This window comes from Paramormyrops kingsleyae, chromosome 21 (genome assembly GCF_048594095.1).
Source record: "Paramormyrops kingsleyae isolate MSU_618 chromosome 21, PKINGS_0.4, whole genome shotgun sequence".
Lineage (NCBI taxonomy): Eukaryota > Metazoa > Chordata > Actinopteri > Osteoglossiformes > Mormyridae > Paramormyrops > Paramormyrops kingsleyae.
In genome coordinates this window covers 9,697,035-9,715,895 of record NC_132817.1, presented here as the reverse complement: position 1 = coordinate 9,715,895, position 18,861 = coordinate 9,697,035, and the positions used below count along the sequence as shown (strand labels likewise).

At 41.4% G+C, this 18,861-nt stretch overlaps 1 protein-coding gene across 1 annotated transcript; it reads right to left on the bottom strand.

Annotated features, from left to right (window-relative positions):
- Positions 1-110: 110 nt before the first annotated feature.
- Positions 111-15,161, bottom strand: lamc2 (laminin, gamma 2). Its single transcript, XM_023819077.2, has 22 exons — positions 14,896-15,161; positions 13,683-13,856; positions 13,351-13,471; positions 12,781-12,917; positions 11,821-11,952; positions 11,421-11,610; positions 10,794-10,906; positions 9,316-9,513; positions 8,870-8,980; positions 8,549-8,782; positions 7,765-7,901; positions 7,019-7,175; positions 6,635-6,840; positions 6,031-6,110; positions 5,783-5,920; positions 5,486-5,627; positions 5,223-5,369; positions 4,691-4,805; positions 3,358-3,554; positions 2,397-2,555; positions 1,520-1,628; positions 111-839 (listed from the first exon to the last, which is right to left on the bottom strand). The coding sequence occupies exons 1-22, from the start codon at positions 14,972-14,974 to the stop codon at positions 586-588; spliced, it is 3,330 nt and encodes a 1,109-aa protein (XP_023674845.2). The 5' UTR covers positions 14,975-15,161; the 3' UTR covers positions 111-585.
- Positions 15,162-18,861: the final 3,700 nt, after the last annotated feature.

Below are 18,861 nucleotides of genomic sequence, written 5' to 3'. Positions count from 1 at the left end.
AATGTATTTTTATTTGAATCTAAATGTACCTAATGTTTTTTTTTTTTTATCATTTCATTTTTTTATTATATAATTAGAATGTGTTTAGACAGTTACTTGGAGTAGTACTGTAATGTTTTTTGTTGTATTTAATGCAACATACACTAGTGCCAACAATATAAATAGACACAAATTCGACGAAACAAATCCTAACACAATAAAAACTATGGAACATTGCTGCTCCTTTGCCTGTGAAAAATATAAATAATTCTTTTCTTTTTTTTAAATAAACCATTGCACTGATATATACAGTACTGAGCAAAAGTCTTAGGTTGTCAAGGAAAATGTTTAAAGCTATTTATCTGGGAAGTAAATAAAAGTTACTGATATCTAGTTTAATAGCTAGATTAATACCAAACGTCTCCTTGGAGTTCCCCAGTCATTCCATGTATTTCTTAAATTTCACCACCAACTCATTTATTCGTAATTTACTTTTGCACAGTATTGTATTTATAACTTTCTATAGAAATACATAAAGCAGTACAAAAAATCCTCACATTTCACACAGATCCAGATGCTGACAGTTTTGTGGAGCTGTTGTGCCCTTTAAGGGCTCTCAATGGGTTGAGCATTAAAGCAACCCACTGGAATGGTCCTCTGGATGTCCTGCAGGTTCTTGATGTCCAACAGGATGTTGTCGATATCTGCGTTTAGACTCATGGCCTTGGCCATCTGACTTGCCTCCATCTCGTCTAGCTTCTGTAGCCGTGGTTTCAGTAGCTGGGTCACCATTTTGCGTGCGTCAGCTATTGATAACTCCAGCTCATTGTAGCTTTTCCTGCCTGTGATGTCGGTCGAGCCTGCAGTAGTAAGAAGGTCAGTCAGTGCCCCTGCAAACTGCTACAAGTTCCACACAATACACCAACACGCAGATTATGTGTCAGGTCACTGTGGGTTTGTCAGGTTTGTTTTGTGCAGTTATTTAAATCTGTGTATGAAATTTCACTCTATAAACGACCAAGAGCAAGCAAGAATTTCTGCATTAGCCTCTAAATGATAAAGATACAAATGTCTTGTGTGATGCAGGTGAGGTTATGCAAAGTAGTTTTCCAGTGCAATTATTAAATTACTTTTGCTTCTTACATTTAAAAAATAATCCACCACACAGCAAGATTCATGCTGCTGTTACATCTCTTTGTCTGAAGGTTTACTTTTGCAAAATTAGAATTTTTATATCGCACACTGCTTATCTAAAACTGAAAGCAAGCACCATCCCTGTGGTAATGTTAATATTACTCTTTGTTCATACATGTGAAACATTATAATTAGAAAAAATGAAATTGTTTCAAAAATAAATTCAATAAATACACTTTTGCATAAAACTTTCCAAAAAACGTACTCATTTAAAAGCAACATTTCAGTGACATATATTTGATATGGACAGCAATATGGAGTCAGGGCTCGGACGCGAAGTGCTGTCCCAGAAGGTGTGATGCTACAGTGTTATGCAAAGAGCCACCCCATATTCATGGGTTCATACCTGGTGAGCTGCTGGTGGAGAGCAGAGCACCAACATACTGCAGGGTTTTGTCTACAGAGTCCTTCACTCCCTTCACGAAGCCAGAAGTACCAGCTGCTTGTGCTGAGGCCTGGATGAACAAAGAAACCAATACTTTAGTACGACATTATTTTTCTATTTGTTCAAATGGATGTCACAGATTCATGTCACAGAGGGCAGTTAAGTAAATAACTCTAAGTAAATAACAATAAATAGCCTCTGTACTATCTTTCCACATTCTGGGATGATACATTTATTTAGCAGAGGCTTTTGTCCAAAGCAATGCTCAAGTGAGGATCAGAGAGCAGGGTCAGTCAGTCTCCAGAACAGTTAGGGCTAAGGGCCTTGCTCAAGGGCCCAAAGGCGACACGAGCCACAGAATGTGAACTGGTGACCGAATACAGAGTCCTACCCTGCAGAGTCACACACCAGCACTGGAAATAATACTTTATGGGCTATGATATTCATCATTAATTCATCATAGATTTGCTCCTGATGTAATACAATGGCAACCTGATAGATTTATACAGTAAATGTTGGTGAAACAGAATAGAGCTTGCTTTGGGTAGTGGCAGCCGATCCAGCACTGGAAAGCAGGTCTCTGAAAGGGCAGCCTGAAGTCATTAACATTAGCTCAGGTGCTACAGTATCATACCTCCTGCCACAATGGAATGATGCCAGCGTTCTGTCTCTGAATAACACTCAGTAAATGGTACAGTGTAGTCTCTGTTCAGCTATGCAGCTGTGCCCCAAAGCCTCATTTCTAAACTAACCTGTAGTCTAACATAATTTTTCAAAGTTCCTGTGTTAGGTTGCAGCTGTAGGCCCCTCCAGCCCCCCCGGGCCACTCCACACTGACCTCTCTGGCTTCCATTTCACGCTGCTTTGCACGCTCTGCCTCCAAAGCCAGTTCCTTCATTCTGCTGGTGGCCTCGGCTTCCAGCTGCTTCATGTCGCCTGCCAGCGTGGCCACATCCTTCAGCATATCATGGCTGGCCCTTAATGTGGGGGGGAGCTCCTGCCAACACGAAGAGGAATGTCATACAGATTATGCAAGGTCAATGGAACCTGTAGTGTTTGAATTAGTAGATCATTCCATTCTAAATCATTCCATTTTGAATCATTCTATACTAGATCATTTCATTCTGAATCATTATATTCTAGATCATTCTAATCCCAAAACATCTTCCAGGTAAAATGTATGTTCTGACAAATGCATATTACTCTTCTATCATCACCTTTCAGCCCACCCAAAGAAAACACTTTAGCTGAACTTTTTTCATACCTAAAATGATTATTTCTCATTAATTGAATTTGTGTTATATGGACCAAAGTATTGGGTCACCTGGCCATTACAAGCACAGGAACTTTTCCCATTTGACATCCCATTCTAAATCCACAGGCATCAATATGGAGCTGGTCCCTCCTTTGCAGCAATAGCAGCTGCCACTCTTCTGGGAAGGATTTCCACACGATTTTGGCCAATGTCTATGGGAATTTTTGCCTATTAATCCAGAAGAGCATTTGCGAGGTCATGCACTGATGTTGGACGTGAAGGCCTGGCTCGCAATCTCCATTCTAGTTCATCCCAAAAGCGTTTGATGGGGTTGAGGTCAGGGTTCTGTCTAGGCTGATCAAGTTCTTCCACAGCAAATTCACCCAACCATATCTTCATGGACCTTGCATTGGCACAGTCATCCTGGAACAGATAAGGGCCTTCCCCAAACTGTTCCCACAAAGTTGGAAGCATAGAATTGCCCAACATAGTAAAGGTGAGCCTGCAGCCTACTGGGAGAAATGTCGACAGCAATTTTGTTTACCTCTGTGTAGGTAACAGCATCCCTGAGGTTCCGGAAGGTTCCCAAGGCCTCCCTGTAGTCGCCCTGAACCCTGCCCATGATGTCCAGCGACTGGGTGTTGCTGCTGACAGCCCCCTGCACAACATCTGCGATGTCCCGCAGCCTCTCCAGGCTCCTCTCCGCCTCCGCTCTGTTGGTGCTCAGCTGCTTGCTGAATCCTGCAGCCATTGTCAAGGTAAAACATCGTTATTATCTGTGCACAGAAACTGAAATAACATCAGATCAGCTTCCATCCACAAATCCATCCATCTTCCAGCTGATTATCAAGTACAAGGTCACAGGGTGTTTTAATTTCCATTTTAGTACCATCAACATGTAGTGTATAACGTATTACTGCACATATATGTATAGGCACCAATTCAGATCTATACAATGGATCGGGTATCGGCCATATGTGACCGTTACACGTACAATAATTACTTATATAGTTTCGGGCAGTATGATAAGATAGCAGTTTCTTGCTAATCTATATGTACAATCAACCGCAGGACAGCTCTTTCCCATTTTCTTTCTCAAGCTGAACACTAATGCTGCCAATCAAATAATGTGATGTGTAGTATTGGTTGTTGGTGAGTATGTTAACACATTGGTGTGTGTGTGTGAGTGATTATGTTTATATTATATTGTGGGGGACATCTGTTATTTTGTCATTGTGGGGACCATTTTTCAGGTCCCCACAAAGATTTGTGAATGCAATCAAAAAAGGAAAAACGCCAAAAGTCTCGCATTTTGTTTGGTTACTTATCGTTAAGATTAAGGCTGGGTAGGGGTTAAGGTCTTCAGGTTGGAATTAGAATTTTCCCCATAGAAATTAATGGAGTCCCCACAAATATATAATTACAAACCTGTGTGCGTGTGTGTGTATGGTGCGTATGTGTATGTGTGAAATAAAGAGAATGTTTTTTTTTTTAAATTATGGTTGCATCTTTCTAATTCTATTTTTAATATCAAGTCACCTGATCGGACAGCATGACCCACGCATGGATAATTAACATTGTAGTCAGTCCGTGTTAATGACTGCACTAATTAATAATAATCAATACTTTATTAATCCCCATGGGGAAATTTTCTTTACACCTCCCTCAATTTGCTCTTTGTGTAGTATGTTGTCCACAAAGGGCAGCCACCCGTAGCAGCGTCCAGGGAGATTAGGGTTAAGGGCCTTGCTCAAGGACCCACAGACATACTGAGGCTGGGTTTGAACCGGCAACCTTGTGATTACAGGCACACAGGCTTAGCCCACTGAGCCGCACGATGACATACGTGAAGAGGGCAGGCTTATTTACATAGCTACCTTCTAGCTTGCTATGGACATTGAGCAGCCCGTCCATGTTCTTGGTGATGTCCATGAGAGAGGCGTCCGCATTAGCCTTTGCAGCATTTGCTCTTGAGAGAAGCTGATTATGTATCTGCAGAACATAGAGAAGTGAATGAACGTCAGTTCGAAAAGTTGCAAATGTGCGAAAGGACTTAGCCTAACAGGACCCACGTTCTTCTTACAGAGAACCACACACCTAATTAAATAAACTCATTGATCTTCCATACATGAATCCAGTACGGGGTCATGGGGGGGGGGGGGGGGCGCTATACATATGACACAGAGTCAGAAATGCCCCTAAGTCCTGGATAATTTCACTTAAAACTTTTCCTGTCACAGTCAATCTTAGACTCACATGGCTTAACATTTAAGACAAGTCCATGTTTGCTGCAGGACAGATTAGGTACCTTTCAGTATAACAGTGAGACAGAAACTAATTAAACAAATGACCATGATATTTAGACGGCATCTCAGAGTGTGGCAGTGATGTGTTATTTTGAGTAGATACCTGTTGAGCTGCTTCTCCTTTGGCCAGGAGGTCGCTCATCCCGGATCTCTCTGCCTCAATGCCTGCTTTTAGATCCTGGTATTCCAACAGGCTTGTTTCCGTGCTTTCCTTTAGGGTCCCCAAATCTGACACCACACCATCCATCCCCTTTTGAGAAGAAACAAGTTGTTAAAATCACTTACAGTTTCCTCGTGGAATACAGCACATCTTGATTTTCCTTTTTCATTCTGAATATCATATCATGTCAACAGAAGACCTTCTACCTGGACTCCATCTAAGAGTGGTTCCAGCTGGGAGACTCGCTTCAGTGCCCCCTCCCCAGCTCTGCTCTCTCGCTCAGCTGAGGACCTCAAGAGAGCGGCCTCCTTCTTCATGCCCGTTACAAATGTGGAGTTCCACTTATACCTGGGGGAGGGCATGAGGTCTCTTTTGTTAATGGACGTATAGTATTAAAATCAAATAGCTAAAATTAATGTCAGTGGTGGTCACTTGGATTTTATTGATGCTCATATACCTTGGCAGAATGTGAATGCTGACAATCTAAAACAACAGTATCTTACCCAATCTGAAGGTCACTGACAAGTTCAGCGACCTTGTTTTCTCCCAGTAGGACAGGGCGTATTAGACCCTTGGCATTCTCTGCCTCAGCAAGGGCACTCTTGGCAGTCTGGTCTACCATGTCTGCCTCTCCTTGCTGCCTGAAAAGGTACATACCCCGTCATCTCTGACCCACACAAAGTGAGGCCGGCTTCATGGGAATCTCTGGATGCATTTTAATCAGTATTATAAGATGTCTTGAGTCACTCACTTCTTTGCAAGGTTGACAGCTTTCTCAGCCAGGCTGGAAATATAGGTGGTGTCTCCATTATCATCATGTAAAGCAAGTTCCTGGAAACCAGAATAAACATGTAGATTACAAACAGGGGAAGGGAGCAAGATGTTTTACTTTACTGCACAAAGATTTGGTCCTAGTGGACCGTCTTGGAATGTTGTGTTGTCTAAGAATGGACCATTCATCAAAATATAACAAAGACTTTATTTTGCCTCTCTGTGGGAAAGCTTTAGAAGAAACTGAGCGAATGAATTAAACCATACTGGCTGACCCAGCAACTTTCTCACCTTTCTGTTGAACATTTCCAATAGCAAACTGTTTTAATTTCAATCTACTTAAACTACTTAAATTCCAATCATAGACATAAAGTAATGCTCTCAAGGTGTGACTGTGTTGCAGAATGTCTATGTATTTAAATGCTCCATGTATGTTTATAAATAGAATAGAAACAGAATCCATTTCAAAGTCAAATTCCATCTATCTTACAGTACAGCATCACTACTCAAAACCGATGTTATATCATATTAACCAGGACAAAGAACTGTTCATTAAATGAGGCAAATGAAACATGCCAACTCACAGCATTTCGGATGTCTGTCTTGGCCTTAAGCAGCTGGTGCCTCACGTCTCGGAGCAGAAGGTCGATATCGGACGCACGCCTCTGATACTGCCTCTCCTGCTGGCTCACGGCGCCCAGCGTCTCGCTCACAGACTGCAAGCTACTGCTCTCACGGGACTGAGCTTGGCTTAGCTCCTCCAAGCGACCTAGCAAACCGTTCTCAGTGTCTGCATGAAACACAGAATGTTCAACACACAGTCATTCGTTTATTGCTTCCTATTCACAATGCAGGTTTATGAACAAAGAGAAAAACACTATTGATAATTAAAAAAAAATGGTCCAATTGTGGGGATGCACATACACACAGTAAACTATTAGTAATGAATGAATGTGTGAGACTCTCGCCTGTGAGCTGGTTGCTGTTCATCTGCATTTCAGCCAATATGAGCTCTGCAAGCTGAATGTGCCTCAGCAGCTGTGCGGTATTTGCCGGAACAACATCACTCTCGATCTTCTGGAGTAAACCTTCCAGTTCATGCAGTTTAGAGAAGTGTACCCCCACCTGCAAAATATTCATGTTACTGGTGAATAATTATATAGTATATATAAACAACGAGTTTAGTCCTGTATTAGACAAAATAATTGTATTGTATTTATTAATTATTTTTTTATGAGATAATTTCATATCCTGTCATAATGAAAAACATCTCATTATCTTAAAAAACGTATCATATATAATTATCTTGTTATAGCAATACAAGATTATCACCTTCTAATGAGATTCAAAATGATTTCATTATAAGGCGATAATCTTGTATTGCTAACAAGATAATTTAGCATCTCATAACAAGAAACGCAGTTCCTTATAACAAGATAATTTTCATGTTTTAAGTTGATACTTTAAAATTATAACTAGATAAATACTGTATCTACTTATAACAAGAAGTGTACCTCACTATAACAAGAAACTGGGCTTTTTTTTCTGCCAGCAATACCGCTATAACAGATTTTTTAAAATGGCTGAAAATCAAAACATCTTGTTTTCAAAAAGCACAGACGAACAAATGATGAGTCTTGTGATGTTTTGTATCCAGATCGTCTTTTGACTTAAAACTAAGATAAGCTATGGCCGGAAAGCCACATATTCCTACCTTATGTTTAACACAGTCAAAGCAGCTGGGGCACGCGGGCCGGTCACACTTGGGTCCCTCAAAAGCTTCTCTGCACAGACACTGGCCACTGCTGCTGCACTCCCTTGAGGTGGAGCCCAGAGGGTTGCAGTTGCAAGCTTTCGGGTAAATGACAGAACATGTTCACCTTGATGAATTCACCCATCTACCCTTTCAGCTTATAACCGCTTATCCCAGTCAGGTTTGCAGGCTTAATGGATTTTAAGCAAGCGTGATGTGCTTCTGTATTCATTCTAATTAAATGTTTCACATGTTATGTTGTGTGAGCTGTGTAAACACCAATTGTTAACCATTTATTTAATTCACATTATAATGTCATCAGTCAACATTTCTGTAATCATTTGTACCAGCAGTTCTTATGCAGGTTGTCAATACTGATATTAAGTATAGCTTTCTTATTAGGTCCATGCTGTGTTTATAATACACTGTATAGCTCTTCTTCCAGTACTAAGTCGCACTTGCACCTGGTCAATCATGGGAAGCTTAGCCTGGCTTCAATTAAGCCAGCTCCTTGTCAGTTGTATGCTTGTAATGTACCACTTGCACATCACTTTGGAAAGAAGTGTCTGCTACTGTAAATAAATATAAATGCCAATGATATTCGCAAGTGATGTGATCAACTGATTTATGGCTTGTAAGACTCTGGCTTCCAATAATCTTTGAAGGAGGAGACAAGAAAATGGCAAAATATTGCATATAAGTGTTATCCAGGAGATCCACACCGGAAGGACTTTTGAGTTCTCACCTTTGCAGTTATCAGATGCGTGGCTGCGATGGAAGCCGTCTTGGCAGCTCTCACAAAAGAACCCAGTTGTGTGATTCAGGCACTGGAGGCACTGTCCTGTCAAGCGATGGCAGTTGCCTACGGCATTGGGATCTATGTTCCCGTTGCACTGGCACCATTGGCAAGGTTGCCGGGGACCGCTTTCCCCCAAGGGGTCGCCATAGAAACCATCTTCACACATGTTGCACCGTGCGCCTGTGGGTATGTTAGGTCAGAATTGAACATGAATATGTTTTTTTATGAGAAAGTCAGCAGTCCTTTTAAATGGACATCATGCCTCACCGGTCGTCCCCGGAGAACATCGGTCACATCTCCCATCAATGGACCCTGGTGTCACTGAGCAATCAACCCCGGGTGGAAACCTGGAGCTGTCATCTCTGGGCAGGCATTCTCCTGCAACCGGAAAAAAATGTAATGTGATACTGGAAACAGGTCATACACGTCATACATGTAATATAGGTAATACTTGTACTACAGGTAACACAGGCAATATAGGAAATAGCTGTAATACAGGTAATATACGTAATACAGGTAATGCAGATGATACAAATGGTCCTTAATCTCACCACAGTCATCCAAAAGTCCAAAAAAAGACAAAGTCTGGACCATAAAGTACAAAAGTTACACAACAGTGTCATCATAACAAATAAAGCAACAAAAGCTAACAAAGGAGCCTTTTCTTCCTAAAAAATGTTATAATACAAATTAGTGGTAGAATGTGCTCTCACCTGTGTCAGCATTACTGCAAGGTGTGCATTGGCTAAAGGGACCCTTTGCAGGGTCCATTTTTCTGTATCCCACGGCACATCGCTCACAGAATTGCCCTTCGTGCCCAACAGGGCAACTGCACTTCCCAACCCATCCAGCGGGAGTGCCAGGCCCCTGCCTGGCTGATACAAGCTGCACATCATCAAGGTAACTACGGCCTGAAAAGGAAGCAAAGGGATCAAATTAAACCAAAAATGAAATTTGCCAACAATAACAAAAAGAACCACTTGAATAAATGACCAAGTCAGAGTTTGCAAGCAACATCATATGCTTCCATTCCTTAAAGGGACATGAGAAAAAGGGCAAATGTGATGAAAAATGTAAACATGCAACCTCTCAGATTCATAGATTAGGGATCAGTAGGGTATGGTTAATGTTTATTGTGGAGGAAGGCAGTTTGGCTCGTTATAATATGTCATTCTCATCCATGATTTTAGCACAAACACTTTTCCAGCATCATTTTGTGACGTGCCAATGGGGTAATAGCTGCTTGGAAATGAGGGAAATGCGGCAGGATGCCGTTCAGAGTCAGTACACATGTATTAAAGACCCCCATCCACCCAAGGCAGTGAGTGTGAGTGAGGAGATCGGCAAACACAGAGGAGACCAACACGGGCAGAGGAGGAACATGCAAACTGCTCACACACAGCCAGGGGGCGGGAACCCAAGAGGTGTGAGATCAGAATGCGGCCCACAGTGACAAGCTACATCATACAGAGGCATAAAAAAGACATGCACTACTTTAACATATTCAACATTAAGCAAAAATACTGAAGGAGCTCTTCTATTAAACTGAAAAACATTGAATTGAATTTTTTTGGCAAAATTTATACACCAGTGTTGGTCAGTAAAGCCTCATGTATGCATGTTAGAACACATTATTCTACATAACATATTCTACAGAACATAGTTAAATCCTGTATAACTCATTCTATCATACACTGTAGTGACATTTTATATGAGACATTTGTTCTCATTGTATTTTGGTTTTTTTTTGTACTTGTGTCAGGCATGATTTTGATACATATCTAAAAAAAAATGCCAATCAACTCTGATAAAGATTGTAGCTGGAGTATTAACTGTTTAATTGTGGCTGTTTATTTATAGTTCTGTTACTTGTCTAAATGAATGGGGAGGTGAAAAACAGGAACACACTTCCTGTCTCATGACCGTCAGGATTTACAAGGTTTCTCACTTAATGTTTGGGTAACAGTTTCCTTGTGTGACCCAGCATGTGGTATTGTCCTTTAATGCCCTTTAATGACCCAGCTTCCTGTTCACGCCTCATCACAACCTTCTGGGAGCAGCCCACAGTGACTATGACCCTGAGTGACCAAGCAGCAGTATGGAAATAGATGTATGGAAAATATGTACAATTGATAGCAACAGAGGTCAACAAACTCTATAAAACAGCATTGTGGGAAAACAGCACACATACTTCTTCTGCCAAATGTGCCACGGATCTTGATGGCCGTGACATTTTGAAGGAGGATCTGGAACTGCAGAGAGGTAAGTGTAGGCTGCCATTTGCTCACTGGGCTCTCGTCAAGTCTACAGTCAGGGAGCAGAAGAAATTGCTTTAGGATATTCATTGTGAAATCAGGCATCAAGAGCAGAGTCTATAGTGTGTGACTCAGCAGGTTAGGCCTCCCTGTCTGTTGGCCCTTAATGCCCCAGGGGCATCGGATAAATGCCAGACCCATTGCTTAGGTCCAAAGCTTTATCCTCACCTGCATGTGTCTCAAAGGACAGCAAGATGGGATATGTGAAAAGAACATGCTGGTACAAATGAAGCATCATTTCAATGCTCATCAAATGAAGCATCATTTCAATTATTGCCTATTATCACCAATCTGTCTTCTAACTGTTTATCAAATGAGGCGTCGCAAGGGGACCATAAGCCTAGAGCCTGTTCCAGGCAGCACAGGGGCACAAGGCTGGATTACACCCTGGATGGGATGCCAGCTCATCAACATGAAAGCTTATATATATCTACTTAAGGGAACAGAATATCCCCTTTCAGGTCTGGGCATCAGAAATGTGTGGAGTATACATGGTTTTCTACCTGAAGCTATATGTGGTTTTCTGTCCACAGGGAATGACTCGATGTAGGTCTCCAAGTGGGGCAGCCACCCTCAGCCCCCCCCCCTCAAGCACCACGTCGCTGGTGGAGGGATGGCGAACCCCCCAGTCGAGCCGGAGCGAAAAGGACAGTGTTTGACCGTAGCTCAACTGCTGGTTGCCCAGGTAGGAAGCTTGGAAGGGGACACAAAGATTTAATAAAACTAGTGATTAGTATGAATGGAGTTTAGAAATCCAGAAGCACTTACAGTTAAACAGTTATAATATACATAGCTTATTGTAATTTTTTGTGTGTAGTGCAAAAGTCTTATGCAGCCATGCAAAAACATGTTTAAATGATCTTTATGTTGTAGTACTGTAGATGTAGCCACTTCATTTCCTACCTGGAGCCAGAAGATAAAGTGGCACGCTGCTGTCGGAGAAGACCTCAAGGCTCCGAAGCCTGGAGGACCACTGGAATCGAACACTGGAGCCTGCAGTGCCATAAGCTGCAGCGGCTCGCCAGCCCTCAGTCCCTGAGGAGAAAGCAGCTCGGAAAATGTATGATTGTTCACAAACCATTCCTTACTATGGTACCGGAGCCATAGCTGTTTCGAATGAACTTGCTTTGTGCTCATGCAGGGTAGGGCATTTTAGAGTTTTAATTATTTTTTGAATTGTTCATATTTTCAAATCAGATTTTTATTTATTTAGCGTGATGAATCTGCTTCTGTGACATAGTTTTTAGCTTCACATTGTGTATCACTAATTTTAATTTCAGCTTAATGTTACAAAATGTGTAGTTTTACCTATGTTTGCTTGACATATAGTATACAAACAAAAGTATTGGGACACCTGGCTATTACACCTACAGGAAATGGTAAAACATCCCATTCTAAATCTCTAGGCATCAATTTGGAGCTGGTCCCCCCTTTGCAGCTAGAACAGCTGCTACTCTTTTGGGGAGGCTTTCCACAGGATTTTGGAGTGTGTCTGTGGGAATTTTTGCCCATTCATCCAGAAGAACATTTGTGATGTACTGATGTTGGACGTGAAGGCCTGGCTCTGTGCAGACCAGTTCTTCCACAACAAACTCACTTAACCATGTCTTTATGGACCTTACTTTGTGCACTGGGGGACAGTCATGCTGGAATAGAAATGTCTGTGTTCCCATAAAGTTGGAAATAAAAAATTGTCCAAAATGTCTTCACATGCATATCAAGACATTTTGGACAATTGTATGCTTCCAACTTTTTAGGAACAGTTTGGGGATGGCCTCCTCTCCACAACTTGCCACAGGAACGTAACTGCAAGATCTGAATAGCAGCAGTATGGCTCGTTTGGGCTATAAACCCATGGCTTACCACTACTGAAGCTGGAAGAGATGGTGAGAACTGAGTATCCCTCCGCTGGGGAGCAGGTATCAGAGTGTCCATGGCAGAAACAGGATGGGCATTCTGGCTGGCCGCTCAGTGGCTGACTGCTGCTTCGAGTCCTGCAGCTATGGGGGACAGAAACAGCACACTCTTACCAACAAGCCTCCTGTTCACCTAGAGCTGTAGCGACATTTGATGTCATGTGATTTTAAATAGAACATTACTGCAATTATGAGAGATACTTATGAGAGAATTTTACAGTGACAAATTGTGTTCACCATCATTGATTAAATATAAAGGCTTTTTATTATAAGCAGGTGTTTTTCAAACTTCTGTCCTGTTTTTCTAGGCTATTTCACTCATAAAAATAAAAATAATGATTTTGTAATTAAAGTATGACTGCATGGTAGCCAGGGCTGAATTGTAATTAAAAATCAGCTCTCACGACAAATTTTGCCGGCCCGCAAACCAATCGGCACACCGGGAAAGCCCGGTATGGACTGTCCTGGTATCTGTACTAGAAAAACAGACATTACGCTATCAAAGTCTGAGTCTCACCTCTGTGTGCAGCCGATTGGGGTAACGGGGGCTCCATTGTTACAGTGGTCACATTTGTCACCCCGGACGCCGCGCTTACAGCTACAGACACCGGCAGCGTCACATTGAGGGTTGGTCGAACCTAACAACAAAAACGAGCACGATAATACCAGCATTCAGACGAAGTATCCCTGTGAAATTCCAGTAAAAATACGATTAATAGAATGACTATTTAGATATGAAATATTTAAATTGACAAGGCAAATATAAATTCAAAACTTTCGTAATAGGCCTATTACTATAGGCCTAACAGTTTAGACTTTCCATAACTTTGGCCTACAGATTTCACCCACCGGCAGAATTGCAGTTGCAGGGTAAACAGGGATCTCCTGCTCTCTGGTGATAAAAGCCCTCTTTGCACCTCTCACACTGCCGACCCTCTGTGTTTTCTTGGCAGTTCAGGCACCGCGGGCCATCGGTGTCCCAAATACAACCGATCGACTTCCCATTGCAATTACAGGCCAATGCTGCACAAAACAATTGCAAACAAATCATTTATGGAAGAGATACAACTGATTCTTATGCACAGAATCCATGGGCGGCACGGTTTCGGGGGGGGACGAGGGACGACAGAGGGTACTGCCGCCTGAGTCGAGCGGTTTGTTGGTAACTTATAGGTAGGCCTATACAAATTAGCAGGGAATTTGCGCGTCAGATACGTGCGCTAAGAAGTACATTAGTACATAAGGCAAGCAAGATGCATTTTTTTACCCCTGCCATCCCAACAAGACCAAACATCAAACTCCGCTTATGATAGAATCACTGCCGAAAAGCTCACTATAATTTTCATATTTTTTCCTGAAATCTAAAAGAAAAAGATACCATGGGTGGCTTACGAAAAAATATAAAGAAAGAATATACATTTAAGTCCCATTGCGATATAAAATGCGATCGTTTTGTTAAAAGAGTAAGGCAAGGGCCATTCCACCAGGCTTACGGTGAGAAATCATAACGTGGCTTAATTTCCAATAAAACTTTGGGAAACCTACTGTATCTCACGCTTCGGCGGTATTGCACTGTATTTTCGAAACAAACCGGGAGTGTAGTAACCGGGGGCGGAGGGCACCCCACAATTAATATTAAATATGGCTTTAGCTTTTCTTTCTCCATATAAAATCGTTATAAGGAAACGTAGCATAATGTCCCTAAACTAAAATAAAATTTCTCCTAGACCTTACTGGTATAAAAAACATCTACTGCCAAATGTATAAAACTACAATCAAAATGTAATTTTATAAAATTCACGTTCAGTCTTTTCCTCTCAGTATAAACCTATTTAAAACAATACAGCATAAATTAGTAATCCATCTGATATCGCCATAAACATTCAAGTAAATACTTTCATTTTTGATTACTCAGTTTTCTGTAAAGCGTACGCAATTTAAAAGTAATTCTGCATTGCCCATGACAATAGTCTTTATAACAAGACTATAACCATATGTTTAGTTGTAAAAATAAGGTTACATGATGATAAATTTTATCAAGAAACAAATTCCTAAAACTTACGTTCATGTCTGTTCGTGCCTTGAACCGGAGACAGGATAAAAAATACGATTCCGCAATAATATATCCATCTGATCCACATGATGATAAATGTATGTATGAAGTTCCCAAAGTATTACTTATTTCAGGCACAAACTGCAACAGCAAATGCAGCTAATCAGGCGGAATCCCCAGGGACTAATCGAATGTGTCTGATGTGTCCAGGTTGTGCTTATAAACAGCATCCTTATGACTAATGCTGACTCAGGCTCCAGACAAATTTGGTGAAATGTGATTAAAAATCTGGGACGAAGAAACGCCCCTTATTTTAATAATCTAATCACATATAGGCCTTGATCGAATCATTGAATGAATTCCCGTTTTAACTGTATATGGAAACATAAGTATATCTCTGTCTCAAAGTGACAATGTTAATATTTGTTATATTATATACGATATAAACATCATATAAACAATATAAACGTATATTACATCAAAAATACAACGTCGTAAAATGCTGATAGACCCATATTAAAGGTAATGGTTCCTATTCATGACATTAAACTGTTTATAATATACGATATTATAAGATAAGAGAGACCTATATTTCTTGTTTTTTTTTGCATTTAACGCTTGACTCCGTTGCTAGTCTAACGAGGTGTGTACTGTTTGCCTGTGCGTTGCTCTGCTGTTCCAAGCGCCTGCAGTCGGACCGACGTCAGCATTAGCACAGGTTTGTACCTGCCGACGGGCCTGGCTCACCTGGCCACACCTGTGATTCACTTCCTCTTTGTAATACTAACAGAGGCAGTAGAATTATCCAGTCCTGTCTAGCAAGCAGGAAACACTCATTGTTATTCACACTCTGGAACTTCAGTCCAATGTTTACTTTTACCCTGACAGACTTTTCTCTTTAGTTTGTTTTTAATACTACAATATCTATCAAACACTTCCTGCATTCACACTTATAATAATGCATTTATTTTTGCTTGAGGAAGTTTTGTCATTTGAGGAACGCTGCTGAACGAAAAGGTTCAGTCTTTATTTTTTATATCTTGCTCTTCTAAGCAGCATTTACAAAATTCCGTAATTAAAAATGGCAGAGAACATAAATCAGCATTTACTGCTATCTGCAGCATTTCAAGGGAGTTAGCTTGATTTTCATTACATGTGTTACTTGTAAACAGTCTGCTATAAATGCTTTATTCATGCCACACCCCTTATGACTGACTCTTTTGGTCTAGCCTCCTACCTGCCATATACGTGTCCTCAGGCAATGGAACACCGCAACTCCAAATCACGTACCCAGGAGACGAGTCAGTGGGTGGGGAGAGAAGTGGACTGAGATAACTGCAGGGCAGGGATTGTCTGCGGCTGGAACGTGGTGAGCCAGCCTGAGCTCACAGAACGTCTTCAGCTTCCAGCCGCGCCCTGGCCCCTGGCAGACCAGCTCTGTGCCAAAAGACAAACAGTACAGCTGCAACACCTTAGGACTGAACCTCTTAACGTAACACACTTACATAGCTGAAAGCAGTGTATTATCACCTACGTATAATCGGGGTGCCACTAGATATTTTGGGCCCCATGAATACATATTAGGGGGCAGCGTGTGGCTGTAATCAGAAGGTCACTGGTTCAAAGCCAGCCTCAGCACATCTGCGGGTCCTTGAGCAAGGCCCTTAACCCCCAGCTCCCTGGGTGCCCCAACAGGTGGCTGCCCTTCACAGGTTTTTGGGATAACCTGTAGGTCAGCTGTTCAAACCCAGGTGTGAGGACTCTTCAGCCAATCAGTCCTCTAATTACTAATTTAATTAGGGAGTTGCGGCAAAAACCCGCATACACACCAGCCCTTTGCGGATAAGATTGCCCACCCCTGCCCTATGATATACCGGCATCATATCCAGGGTTTCCGCCGCCTTGTGCCCTATAATGGACCGTGATCACATCCAAGGTATCCCCCATCTCGTACCCTATGATGGACCGTGATCACATCCAAGGTATCCCCCATCTCGTACCCTATGATGGACCGTGATCACATCCAAGGTATCCCCCATCTCGTACCCTATGATGGACTGACATCAGTCCCAGGGTGTCCCCCGCTTTGTGCCCTATAATGGAGTGGCATCGCACACAGGGAATCCCCTGCCTAGTCCCCCACGATGAACCTGCATCACTTAATATACAGTTGTGTTCAAAATAATAGCAGTCCGACATGACTAACCTGATCAATCACCGTTATTGGTAGAAATTATATTTCTACATGGCAAATAATTTACTAGTAGGTGTAGTAGAGTAATGGAAAACCAACAGACCCAACAGTCATGACATGCATGCTGCTGATTATGTGTAACAGAATCATTACTTGAAAGGGGCGTGTTCAAAATAATAGCAGTGTGAAGTTCAATTAGTGAGGTCATTCATTCTGTGAAAAAGTAGGTGCCAATTATGGGCCTTATTTAAGGAAGGAAGGGAGCAAATGTTGTACATGCTGGTTATAGTGCATTTCTCTCTGAAATTCTGAGTAAAATGGGTCATTCCAGACATTGTTCAGAAGAACAGCGTACCTTGATTAAAAAGTTGATTGGAGAGGGGAAAATATATAAAGAAGTGCAGAAAATGATAGGCTGCTCAGCTAAAAATGATCACAAATGCTTTAAAATGGCAACCAAAACCTAAAAGACGTGGAAGAAAACGAAAAACTACTATTCGAATGGATCGAAGAATAGCCAAGATGGCAAAGACTCAGCCAATGATCAGCTCCAGGAAGATCAAAGAAGGTCTAAAGTTACCTGTGAGTACTGTTACAATCAGATGACGCCTATGTGAAGCCAAGCCGTATCTGCAAAAAGCCCCCACAAAATCCCATTGCTGAAAAAAAGACACGTGCTGAAGAGGTTACAATTTGCCAAAGAACACATTGACTGATGGAAGTAAGATTGTTCTTTTTGGGTCAAATGACCCCCAAACACTGAATTCAAGCCACAGTACACTCTGAAGACAGTGAAACATGGTGGTGCAAGCATCATGTTATGGGGATGTTTGTCATACTACGGTGGCGGGCCTATTTATCACATACCAGGGATCATGGATCAGTTTGAGTACCTCAAATTACTTGAAGAGGTCATGTTGGCTTATACTGAAGAGAAAATGCCCTTGAAATGGGTGTTTCAACAAGAAAACGACCCCGAACACATGAGCAACATCTTGGTTCCAGACCAACAAGATTGACATTATGGAGTGGCCAGCCCCAATCCCCGGACCTTAATCCAATAGAAAACTTGTGGGGTGACATCAAAAATGCTGTTTCTGAGGCAAAACCAAGAAATGTAGTCCAATCATCCTGGGCTGGAATACCTGTTCACAGGTGCCAGAAGTAGGTCGACTCCATACAACACAGATGTGCAGCATTTATCAGAAACAGTGGTTATACAATTAAACATTAGTTCAATGATTCAAAGGAAAGCAAAATCTTAAAACATTTTTCAGTTCATAAAGTGAATCTTTGAGTTTGTAAAGAAGAATGTGGACACTGCTATTTTTTTTTAACAGCCTAATATTCCCTTTCCTTCACTTTCTGTAAAGGAATAACACAAATGTGATGAATTTCTCTATTGTTTTGATTTGGAATAGAATCTTGTAGTGTTCCCAATGCATTTGCATGTATGGAAATAAAAACTATTATAAGGATTTTCAGCTTTATTCACTTTTTTAGACACACTGCTATTATTCTGAATTTCTTGGAATAGGCATGATCCTTAGCGTGACCGTATATGGAATACGGCATTATGAAAGACGGATACAAGGAGATGAATATTTACAAGATAATATTTAAAATCCTGTATTATTTCAGCATAAAGTTAAATGAGATGAATGCATACACAATAACGGTTAACGGCAGAAAAGTTACTGAAGAAAATTATCAAAACACAAACAAAATTTATACTGGGGCTAAAGATCTATGACATTAAAGAAAGCACAATGACACAGATG